This window comes from Polyodon spathula, chromosome 37 (genome assembly GCF_017654505.1).
Source record: "Polyodon spathula isolate WHYD16114869_AA chromosome 37, ASM1765450v1, whole genome shotgun sequence".
NCBI classification, from domain to species: Eukaryota; Metazoa; Chordata; class Actinopteri; order Acipenseriformes; family Polyodontidae; genus Polyodon; species Polyodon spathula.
The window spans coordinates 830,323-843,014 of NC_054570.1; the positions used below are offsets into that span (position 1 = coordinate 830,323).

At 40.9% G+C, this 12,692-nt stretch overlaps 1 protein-coding gene across 1 annotated transcript; it reads right to left on the minus strand.

The window, feature by feature from the left end:
• Positions 1-402: 402 nt before the first annotated feature.
• Positions 403-12,471, minus strand: LOC121304226 (serine protease hepsin-like). Its single transcript, XM_041235236.1, has 13 exons — positions 12,067-12,471; positions 11,720-11,851; positions 9,007-9,108; positions 8,715-8,756; positions 8,317-8,446; positions 8,011-8,133; positions 6,873-6,913; positions 5,937-6,102; positions 5,434-5,621; positions 4,626-4,721; positions 4,133-4,275; positions 3,319-3,483; positions 403-2,664 (listed from the first exon to the last, which is right to left on the minus strand). Exons 2-13 carry the CDS (start codon positions 11,733-11,735, stop codon positions 2,626-2,628), a joined length of 1,251 nt encoding a protein of 416 aa, XP_041091170.1. The 5' UTR covers positions 11,736-11,851; positions 12,067-12,471; the 3' UTR covers positions 403-2,625.
• Between the last annotated feature and the right edge of the window lie 221 nt (positions 12,472-12,692).

Below are 12,692 nucleotides of genomic sequence, written 5' to 3' on the forward strand. Positions count from 1 at the left end.
TTTCCAGAAAATGTTATTCCTAAAAAATATTTCATATTTATATATCATATGCATACTCTCGTTATGAGACCATCATCAAAGGTTTCTGTCTTTGTGGGCTGCTAGGGATGTGCACCCACAATTTCTTCTTTGTTAAAGATTTGCAAAGGCCCTTTTTGATACTAGCATAATTATAGAAAGTCCACCTTGCTCAGGCTTGCTTAGAGACTAGTCAAAGTGTAAACTTTATTAAACATGCCAAATATCCATGGATGAGGAATCAGTGATACATGAGGACTATGGTCACATGTAACACAAGAGTGTAAAGATATGCATTAATACTGTTTACACTTTAATACTTTACACCAAGTCCAGCCCTGCATCCCATTCCATTTCCTTGCAAGTAAAGATGCAGAACACATCTCATGTTTACAATTTAATTCGATTGGTATGAATTTAATATACAAAAAATAAGTGAGAGTACATGATGTCCACAATTAAAATCACACTGTGTAATAAAACTTTCTAACAAGAGGCTTGCAGAGACACATCCCACAACATCAAGCATCGAGAATATTTACATGACAAAATAAAAAACAAGGTCGAGTGACCCAACATCCATTGTGCAAAATGTGCTCCATTATAACATTCCATCATTTAATTAGGGCTTGTTTTAAAATAAATCAATTGCATAGCAAACTTTGTTTGGTCCAAGTCATAAAGCAACATTGTACTCACAATGTTGCGTTGTGTAGACAAGGCACTTCATATTTGTGTTCCTGTAATAAAAGAGCCCTAATATTTATTGCATCAAACAGACGATGGCCTGGAGTTCATTCTCAGATGAGGCCACCATTTAAAAAATAAACAGGAAAAGGATCACCATTGAAAATGGAACACATTTTGTCATCCATGAACACTAAGAATCTAGTAAGAGGTTGATTTTTTTATTTATATTTAAAAAAATTTGCCCGCCTTGTTTTGTATTTCTACAAACAATTAAAAACGTATTTTTATTGTACAGGTTTGGAGGCACAGCTACCATTATCTAGGACTTGTATTAAAACTTATAATTGGTCCCTCCAATCTAGTCCGTATTAAACATTCTCACAGGAAAGATAGGGGGCTAGCTAGCATCTTGCAAGGTAGCCAATCCCGAACCTTTCATGAGCACCAGAATTCATCCCAGAAATTAAACAAGCAACACTGCTAGCATTGTGTAAATATTAAAAAGAATAACAATAAAAATGGTGAACCTCAAAATTACCTTATTTAATAAGTTAAAAGAGATACTTACTATCATCTACATTTACATAACTGTGTATGTTTAATATATGTTTTCTATCCCATATGTTATTTGTATCAGTGTCTACTATAGTTTGTAAGCAGAAGCAAGAAGAGAAGAAACACCACAAATCAACTGGGCTGCTTCTGAAGAAGACTTCCAGAGCTGCTGTTCTGAAGGACGTTGGGGAAGTATGGGAAGTGTGGGAATCACAGCTGAAGCCCCATTGGGGGTGCATCATTAAAATACGTCCCCTCATTGCACAAACAGCACATGTGGCTGTAGAAAGGGATTAGAAATAATAGTTTAAGCAAAATCAACTGTAGAGAATGTGCAGAGCACACATGATAGGATATCAAGAAAGGAAATGTTAGAAACATCCATTGTTATCAACAATTATCCCTGTACATATCTCACAGTTCAATTGTACTTTGATCCCAGCCCTTAAATTCAACTCCCTAATCATTAGAAAAATCTTCAAAACTCAGTGCTGAATTAGTAACAGAAACTAACACTATAAAGAAGTCTCACTGGTTCCACTCAGCTTGCTTTCCCACACCTGTCCTAAATTATATTAATCCTACCAGTCTGTGGAGGAACCTGACATCTCCTGATTTCAGTTCAATCTCCTTTGCAGAATAAACTATCTATCAAGCACATGCATCATTTCAGTCAATCAGATGCAATCAATGGCCTCCTTAATTAAAACACTAACCATAAGATCTTGTTCTTAGTACCTCCTAAATGATTGATTGTTGCTGAAACTAGAGATGAAAACAAAATAAAAACAATACAGCAGCAACTGTTTGATATCCTGCCAAAAACATGTACTGTTTTCATTCTTCTACAGCATTTCAACATAGATGCTATCTATGTGTTATACTGTTTGATTGAAAGATTCCACAACAAGAGTGTAACATTTCAACATTTATGAGGGAAGAGCAGTTCTCTTTATAGTGGCTCTCAAAAGGGTAAATACTAGTGAATACCTGAACACTACAAGTTTGAACTGAAGCAATGCGTTTTTGAAGGCCCGGGCTTTGTGAGGGAGCTTAACGTGAGAAATAGAGCGAGAAAGCTCTGATATTTCCTCCTTTGTGCTCTAAAATAAGGAAAGGACCATGCAGTAGGGTATGTCACGCAACCGGGCTTCAGTGATAAAATGAAGATGGAACAGACCATGGCTCAAACACACAATGAATAGAAATAAAAGAAAGGTGATAATATTAATAAAAGGCATGAGATCTGAACATGGAGATGGCCGTGGAGGACTGAGATTCTCTGTAAATCCTTCATTTCAATTCTGAAGTCATATACGAAGCTCCAGCTTCTTACTGGAAGTGGCCACAGGTTTCATCGTGCTATCCCATGCTAAACACTCCACTGCTCTGAGAGTACGTCTGAAAGAAAATACAAATGTCACAACATAAATTCAAATAACTGTGGTCTCTTTCAGACTGCAAAGGACTCACTAATCTGGTCCCTTGTAGTCCTAGTTTACAGTACCTGTATTTCAATCAATCAATCAATCAATTTTATATAGCGTCTTTCATAGTGGACCACCATCACAAAGCACTTTACAAGATGCAGCAACAAGAAAATCCATAATACTTTAATTACAGAGAAATGCATACAGAGAAAAAAAAAACAAAAAAACAAAACAATGTATAATACATTAAATACATTTCACACCATTCCAGCTACCATAATGAAAAGTATGCTGATAGCAGCTGCAGAAACTCCTTTTCCACACCCTGTTGAATTGAAATATTACTGATAATAGATCAGGTATTGTTACAATGGTATAGGTCAGCACATCCCAGTGCATTCATTTGCACAGAGTCCACTCACAATTGGTTTGGATTGGTGACAGTCTCCTGTATAGTAATGCAATTTCTATTATTACACATCAGAGGGCACTTACTGTTCATTTACAGCGATAGTCAAATTTGTTGTAGTTTGCTGAAATCGAACTGGCAGGTGCAAATGCAATGTTGCCATTTTTAAATGTCTGCAGTAAACTTTATTCAAACCAGCATTAAGGATTGCCTTACCCGCATGGCATTGGAGAGCCACTGGTGGAACTGGCTGACCTTCGTGTAAACTCCTGGTTTCCGGGGAAGAGCACAGCCAGTACCCCAGCTCACCACCCCGCAGAGGCGCCATCGGCTCGTCTTTGAGATACTGTCCTCACAGACAAAGGGACCGCCACTGTCACCCTGAGAGAGAGAGGGGGAGCGAGGGAGGGAGGGAGACAAAGACAGGGGAGAGAGATACGATGACAGAGACAGGGGAGAGAGAGGGGGGAAAGAGATACAGGAATCATGTTATTCACATTATATATATATATATATATATATATATATATATATATATATATATATATATATAGAGAGAGAGAGAGAGAGAGAGAGAGAGGGGGGGGGGGGGGGGGGGGGGGGGCTGAAAAATAGGTATGGCAATAAAATACATCCAAATCCCAGTGCTATAATTATAGTATCATGGCAGTAGATTCCCACAACCTGTGACATAGTACGTCCAATGTGGCAACACATTTAGTGTGACATTCATTTAGTGTGACAGCTGAGACAAATGTGCATTTAGATTTTAGCAAGATTTTGAGGAACACCATCAAATGATGCCCTTAAATTGGCCTAAAGAATATTTTTCACCCTTAATGACCCTTTATATAAAAGTTTGTTGACTTGATCTGAGAGATGATCCAAAGGCAACCAACAGATTTACCCTGTAATGCCATTCCATTACCAGTAGGCAGAAGTCAAATTGAACTGCCTCTTAACTATGGCTCTGGACAACTGTGTTTCAAAGGGGGGAGCACTGTCAATCATAACCCCCCGCTGTATGCACCTGGCATGCATCAATGCCTCCGTCTGCGAAGCCTGCACAGAACATGGAGCTGCTAATCTGGTCCCCATAGTACTCATCCCCATTGCAGACATTGTTACTGATGACCGGCACGCTGGCTTCCTGAAGGATAACAGATGGCTGACCTGCAGATACAATGAGATGCTGTGTTATTTGATTTGTGCATCACCTGCTATCCTGCACAGATACCCTCAGTATCAGAAGATCTCAGAACTTCCCACCATGTTCCCATGGATAGTAAGTCTATCTAGCACTACAATCTTTCAGCCTGTCCCCTTTTTGAGATCAGGTCTACCTTCCAGTATGATGTAGAGGGAAAGACTGCTGCTCAATGCTGTGGCATAATTGGCCAAAAGGCAGAATAAAGAGCCAAGCAGTTTACCTTGATTGAGTTTTTATTCAAATGATTTATTGGCCTGTATTAAGGGACACTTGTTAGTAAGAACCTGTCTGGAAGGCTGAAGGACACACTCACCATAGTACTTTGTGTTCCCCCACCCTGTCACAGTACATACTTTCCCATCAACCAGGAACTGCCTGTGGGCAGGGAGGCAGACTGGCTGAATGTAATCTATAGCAAGGATAAAATAAAAATAAACATTTTAGTATGCACTATGATATGAAAGTATATTTCATTTGCAATGCATTCTGCTGATCACAGCGATATATGTAGTGGTCAGAGTTCAGGTGAAATCAGTGCTTAAATGTACTCTTTATTCCAATGTGTAAATCCCACATTATTCTGGGGTCTGACCACTAGATGGCACCAATTCAACTCTGCAGCCTCCACATCTGGTAAAACAAGGTCTTTGTTCTGAAGCTTAACATGAAACCTGAAGCCTTGATTTCTATGAGTCTCTCTTTTCTACTTGGTTGGCAACTATCCACGTGTCTTCAAATTCTTTCTCTTTTTGTGTTATCAATTGTAAGTTGTAGGAGGGTGCGGGATTCTGAGCGCTGCTCACTCCAGGCTTCTCTATATTTTAAATTCAATTGTCAGTTTACCAGATTTTATAGTGTGGTCATGCAAACATTGACCTCTGTATAATAAATGGACACAATCTTGTAGTATTTGTTTATATACAAATGTTGTTTTTGACAGACAACGCATATTATGAAGCAGGGGGTGTCGTATATTTTGGCTCTACTAAACATTTAGCCATTCACTATACATTTACCAGTCACTTAGCAGTTAATTCATTTAGTACATCATGCATCAACTTTCAGCTCAATTGATTGCTGGACATGCTGGCTGCCACTGAGTGAAGCAGGCTGATAATTACCTGAGAAGTTCAGGGGTGTGGCCAGGTAGATGACTGCGATGTCGTTGCTGTTGTCATCAATATTTGGGTCTTTGAAAGGCTGGTAACCCGAGTGGTAGATGATGGTCTGGACTGGCATGGAAACACCAGAGGAGGCCTGCGAGATGGAGCCGGTGAACACCTGCCACCTGCTCGTCACCCTGTTCCTCCTGACGAGACAAGAAAGCAGGCAGGCAGCTTCAGCAATACTCAAAATGAACAGGAAGCCTCCAAACTGGTTATCTCCCTGAATGCCATGCAAACCAATTATCTTCCTGACTTCCATGCTATGACTCAACAGCAACCATTATCTAGGAGGAATGAAGATCAATGGCCAGCCTCTGATTCCACTGCAGATGAAGTCTTGGTGGTGCCAGTTATCAATACATATTCAAGCAGCGCTTGTTCACACATCTCAGCTCTAATAAAGCAGATCTAAGCTTGACCTGGGCCCCCTTCCCCTAGCTTAGCCTGGCCCTATGTACTCTGGGAAGCAGTGGGCGGCGGTGATGATCCAGCGGTCAGAGATGACCGAGCCCCCGCACAGGTGGCTGCCATCGTAGCGCAGGCTGGCCTGCCATGGCCACTTCCCCAGGCTGGCGTCCTGCCCTCCCACGATCCGGTCCACGGGCAGCCTGCGCCGGCCACAGTCTAGGGAGAGAGACGAGGGTTAGAAATGGAGGAGTCAGGGGCTCTCGAGTGGTGTATCCAGGACTGAAGGATGCACCCTATAGCCTGGAGATCACAGGTTCGAGTCCAAGCTATTCCACTGCCGACCATGAATAGGAGTTCCCAGGGGGCGGTGCACAATTGGCCAATGTGGGGAGGGCCTAGGGTGGCCAGGGTGTCCTCGGCTCATTGCACACCAGCGACCCTGTAGACTGGCAAGGAGCATCGGGGCTGCCTGTAAGCTGCCCAGAGCTGCGTGCTCCTCTGACGCTGTAGCTCTGAGGTGGCTGCATGGCGGGCCTGCTGAGTGAAAAGAAGTGGATGGCTGACAGCACACATTTCAGAGGATGTGTGTGTCTGTCTTCATCTCTCCCAAGTCAGTGCCGGTTGAAATAACAAATAATTGGTGAGAAAACAAACAAAAATTTGCTGATTCCAAATTTTAAAAAAAAAAGAAGAAATAGAGGAGACTCCCCAGTGCTATCAACCATAAAAGAAAATACAGAAAGAATTCCACGAAATGACAAGTAGTAACTAAAGGGTGTTTTTTCTGCCAATCCATGGCTGGTTAATCCCAACATTATATAACTATTTGCAACTATTAACGTTCCCAACATGTATTTTGTTGCAAAGAGCAAACTTGAAATAAGAACCCTTAATTTCCATGTACAGCGAGCTAACAACACTACATTCTGTTATATCGGGTTCAACTCTTCCACTTTGATCTGAACAACTTGAGTGGATTTGCTTACCTTGACAGCTGACACTCAGAACCCTGCCGCTCTCACAGTCACTGCAGAAAACAGAAGCACAAAGCGATTAGGGTTAGGGTTAGGGTTAGGGTTAGGGTTAGTTAGGTTTAACCAGTCCTGTCCTGTACATGCAGATACGAGCTGACAGATTCCTGTAGGGCTGGGGCTGACACATGAGATTTGGCAGGAGAACCTCCGACATGTTAGGGTGACACACGTTGTTACACAACAAATAAATAGACAAAGGAAAAGTAAACAAACCATCTGAGTGTTGCCCTTTTAACCTCAAACCAAGTTTGCCCCCTAAAAAACAACCTGATATTCTCAAATAGGCATGAAACACACATCAGGTAGGCAAAGTTAATACATTTGCAGCTTTCTTTTTAAAATATTTTCTTCCTTTCAGAGACAAAGGGGTCAGACTTTGTGCTTGCTGAGTTTATCGAGCCTAAGTGTCATTTAATCTGGCTGTCGACACACTGGTGACTGGAGAATGATCCCTTAATGATTCCTAAAATAAATTCAGCAGGCAATGTGTTTACTGAGACCAAAGTACAACAGCACAGGGAGAGAACAAACAAGTCTGGAGGTCCAACGATAACACACGCTGTTAAAACCGGACAGCGCTAATCAGGACCGTGAACAAACAGGACCCACACACCGAACCCACAGGCGGGCAGCCAGGCTGCTGGGTCAAAGGTCAAGGTCAAGGCAATGGATGACTGCAGCAGACTGGGTCTTGCAGCTTGTCCAAAAAAAATACATGTATTGCTACATCTGTAGTTATTATACAAATTAATCTGCTTTTCAGACAGGCCAAACAATGAGGCTTATTTGCTTGTTTTTACAATTCTAAAAAATGTTATCCAATAAGACCATTGTTATATCTATGATCAATATACGACTGTGTCTTTGAAGTCATATACGCTTCCAAAAGGAAACTCACACATTTTACAGATCCGGATCCACACTGTGCACATTGTGAGATTTTTGGGGAATTCAAATGTTTTTAAACTGATACACAACATACCCAGAACACAACTGAGAAATCAACATTGGAATGAAGTGGAAACACTAATGTGCAGTAATGCAGCAGAAACACTAATGCGCAGCAATGCAGTGGGAACATAGCTCTTACCAGGCTGATAGGACTTCCTGAATCGTCCTGCCATATTGAAGCTGCTTCTCGTCGACACAGAAAAATCCAGCGGAGCCATTCTCCGCCACCATACTGCTAGGGCGTTCAGAATAGGAGAGCGATCTGTGAAGATGGAACAAACAGTATACAGAGATTCTCACGAGGAGGCAGAGAAAGTGGCTGCTGTTTGTAAAAAGTTATGTTCTACCACACCAGGTGATGTGAACTCAAGAAAAACCTTGGTTTAACTGGAGAATGCAGAGGAATACTTCAGGGGAATACATGACAGTCCTGTATGAATAATACCTGACAAATCCCATCTCCTCACAGCTGATCTCGGCAACAAGCTCGTTGGAGCTGGAAGAGCAGACAAACCTCCACTTCCCCTCGCTGCGGTCAAACACAGACAGGCGCAAGTCTGCTGAGTTAATCTGGACTGGAGAGAGAGGAGAGAGTTACACTTTCCAAGCCTTGAACTAGGATGAAAAGGGACATGGATTAAAGAGAATTGCAAACCTGCACAGCTTTTCTATAGCTAGTGCTTCATTCAAAACTGTATCTGAGACCCACAGCATAAACAGAAGCGCACAAAAGGCAACGCTTACACTGAATTTAGAATTCTCTGTACTGCACTGTACAGCTAAAACTGACATAGTAATTCCCAGAAGGAGAGAGATTAACACACCTAAATAAAACACACCTACCATCATATAAGCCTGGATCTTCAGCCTTGAATAAATAAGCAACTGAAACAAAAACAAATGTTAGAATTGTTATATTTAGAAGCATTCCAAATCTAAATAAAGGTATCCTATAACAGACCATTTTACAAAAATATATTATCATCTAAAAAAACAAGCTGATTTAATAAACAACAACAAGTTTGATTATAGAGAGAAGCAACCCACCCCTGTCTCTGCTCACTTGAAAAGCTAACTGTAGTGAATAGCAACCCACCCCTTCTCAGCTCCTCAGGCAGTAATGAGAATTTCTTACCGATGGCCCAGGAAGCTGCGCCGATCCCCCCTATAAACACCAGGGTGCAGAGTGTGAGGATGGTTATTTTCATGGGAGACAGGCAGCTCAATTTGGGGCTGTCTGGAAGAGAACAAAAGAAAAACATCTAACTACATTATTTCTTATGAAATATTCATAGGGAAGGTCCTCATTGAGATTCACACTACCCCTACCCCCTGCTGTTAATTAGACAAACTAAACAGCTGGTGGCCTATATAATTACATTGGCATAAGGTCACGTTACTTGGCAAAGAATACATATATAACAAACACACACACAAATGCATAAACGCTACCACAGAAGGAAAAAAAAAACATTTCCCGTTAATGACACGTCTAAACAGTTAAATATTAACACGATATCCCAAACTAGGTTATCACATTAGCAAGGATGTCACACAGATAGCAAGGTTGGAACAAGCACGACCTGGCGCTTGGGTACAAATGCGTTTTCATTTAAAATCTTATTACTGGAGGCATGTATAGTGGTCTGACCCCCACCCCCCACCCCCCCGCAATACCACCTACTTCAAGCAATTTTCCTGCTGACTGAAATTCTAATAAATACATTAAAGTGATGTATTCTCCAGTCTCAATAAGACATCTCCATTGGACCTATATTTTCACAATCTAAACAATACTCCTACACACTGGGAACTCTGCTGCACTCAATCAATAACAGATCAAGGCACCCAGGAGATTGACACCTGCAGATAAGGTGATTGACAGCAGCAGACCATATGATTTGCACTTCTGATCACATCTTAAATGTTCTTGATTCTGAAGATCAAGGAAGTTCTTTCCTACCAGTTTTGTAACAACTGGTGCATTTCCTACAAAACAATGCATTTCTTGGGTCATAAACCAACTGCAGAATAAAGCTAAACATATCGAAGAGATTTTCGCTGCACATCACACTTTGTATACTTTTCAAGATATACAGTAACACCGTGACTGGCCCCTCATCACAAAGCTGCAACTCACAAGTTATTGTAAGTGTGTTAAAAGACTTGATTCTTTCTAGACTGGTCTCATGAACGGTTTAATTAACAAAAAAAACCTTATTAGGTTTTCAAAATAGACTTTCTTTAAATAATGTATAGATCAGGGTTTATAATGAAATGGAGAACTTTCACAGTCTGCATTTTATAGCTCATCACATCCCCTATCCCCTTACGCCTATTAGAACATAAGAAAGTTTACAAACGAGAGGAGGCCATTCAGACCATCTTGCTTGTTTGGTTGTTAGTAGCTTATTGATCACAGAATCTCATCAAGCAGCTTCTGGAAGGATCCTAGGGTTCAACAACATTATCGGGGAGCTGGTTCCAGACCCTCATAATTCTTTCTGTAAAAAAGTGCCTCCTATTTTCTGTTCTGAATGCCCCTTTGTCTAGTCTCCATTTGTGACCTCTGGTCCTTCTTTCTTTTTTCAGGTAGAAAAAGTCCTTGGGTCAACATTGTCAATACCTTTTAGGATTTTGAATGCTTGAATCAGATCGCTGCGTCGTCTTCTTTGTTCAAGACTGAATAGATTCAAGTATTTTAGCCTGTCTGCATATGACATGCCTTTTAAACCCAGAATAACTCTGGTTGCTCTTCTTTTCACTCTTTCTAGAACAGCAATGCCTTTTTGTAGTGAGGTGACCAGAACTGAACACAATATTCTAAATGAGGTCTTACGAATACATTGTAAAGTTTTAACTTTACTTCCCTTGATTTAAATTCACTATATATCCAAGCACTTTGTTGTGCTTTTTAAAATATTATTTATAATAAACATTTTTTTTGCCTATGTTATTTGCATTTTCTTTTACCCCATTAACCCTTTAGGAATCTTCTGCAAAGAACATCTGCAGGTGTAGTAATATAAAAGCACAGTAAAATGCTATTACTAATTATATATATATGTGTGTGTGTGGGGTGGGGGGGGGGGTGTTCACATTAAGGAGTTTCAAGGGCTCCTTTCCAAGTGATTGAAGATTGACTCTCAACAAGCAGAGTGCAATGCCAGGAAGCTTGAGAGGGAACACAAGTCTCAATTGTTTCAGTGAGGAAGGAGGGGCTGCAGCTCTGCAGAACTCAGAAGAAAGCAGAGAGCCACCAGTTGTAGAACAGACCAGCTGAGGCATGTCTTATTAAACTCACAGTGAAACCAGGAATGGATCAAACTGCTGTGCAGTTGGAGTTTTAATTTCCATCCCTGAACTAACATCCTTTTAAGAGTGGATCTGGTTTATACAACTTTACAGAACACAAGTCAGCAAGAGCCGACATGGAGACTGGGAATAGAAAGCTACAGGATCAGCCTGTTCTCGCACCCTCACAATCTCAAAGTGTGATGCTGCTGGGCGTGGCCAACAGACCGTGACATGTTGGAGGAATGCACCCCCCTCGGGAATGAATGAAGCTGAAGAGAAGAAAGTCAAGAACACACAGCTGAACCAGAACACACACAGGTGAAACATATCCAGCAATATCACCTGCTTGGACTCCACAACAACAAAAACAAAGCAAACCTGAACGCCATTCAAACTGAACCGAGGTGGTTACCCATCAACCGGTACTCGAATCTTATGAATTCAAGTGCAGTCTGTACACTGTGTGCTATTCGCTTGCCCAAGTTAAATTCTGTTAATGTTTAACTAAAAAGAGCCGATGTGATGCTGTGAGACCATTCTGTTGCACTCACCCTGTTTCTCTTGCATGTCTCAATAGTTAATAATCCACCCAAAGGACTGGACTTAGTATCCCATGGAAAAGACTGATGCTTTTTTCTGCCAAGTTCTGGATTTTGTTATTTTTTATGTGACTTTTTCCAAACCTGTAAAACAATAATAATAATTAAAACATTGTAAAAATACTAAATGCTGCAATTTCAATATAACAAATGAATACATGGGTTAAGTATTAAAATTATGTCTATGTATTCCTTTGTTAGTTTTTATACATTTCTTTTTAAATCGCGCTATTAAAACAACCATCTAAACATTCTTCTAACCTTTTCTTTTTTTAAATAGAAGAGACTGTTTTACTCACCTCGGGGATTAGAATTCAACTTCAGCCCAAAACGTAGCTAAATTTAGTGTAAAAGTTCAAAAACAGAAGATGTTAAGAAATCCACCTCCAATACAAAGTACCTGCCAGACAGCCAGCCAGCGCAGCCAGAACTGCTCAATAAATAACGGGCTAAGGTACAATCGAAGTGGTTAGTTATTTCTCCTAACTGAGCGCTCCCTTACGAGTGAGAGAGACGACTTCACAAGGTGAGCTGGCAGCAGGTTGTTTCTTTGTTCTTCAGAAAAACACCTTTAAACTCTCTGAAAAAGTGACCGGCTAAAGCACTCAATATATTTTACTCTTTATTTTAATGTACTTAGCGTCCAAGGAAGCAGGATTCATCACCTTCTGGTAAAGGTCTGTTTGTGATTCGCTTTGACCCGAAAAAGCAAACAAGAGACAGAGAGGCTGACGTAATTCAATCACCACCGCCGACAGATGAAAGAGCCCCCTCCCCCCGTTCTCCAGAAAACACAGTCTACCTGGGATAACCGGGGGCCCTTCATTGTATTCACTGCGGTCACCTACAGATCACGTCAAAGCGTAAAGCGAACCACTTCAAGTGTACATGGAAATATATGTTGACAACTAGCCCACTAATAGTG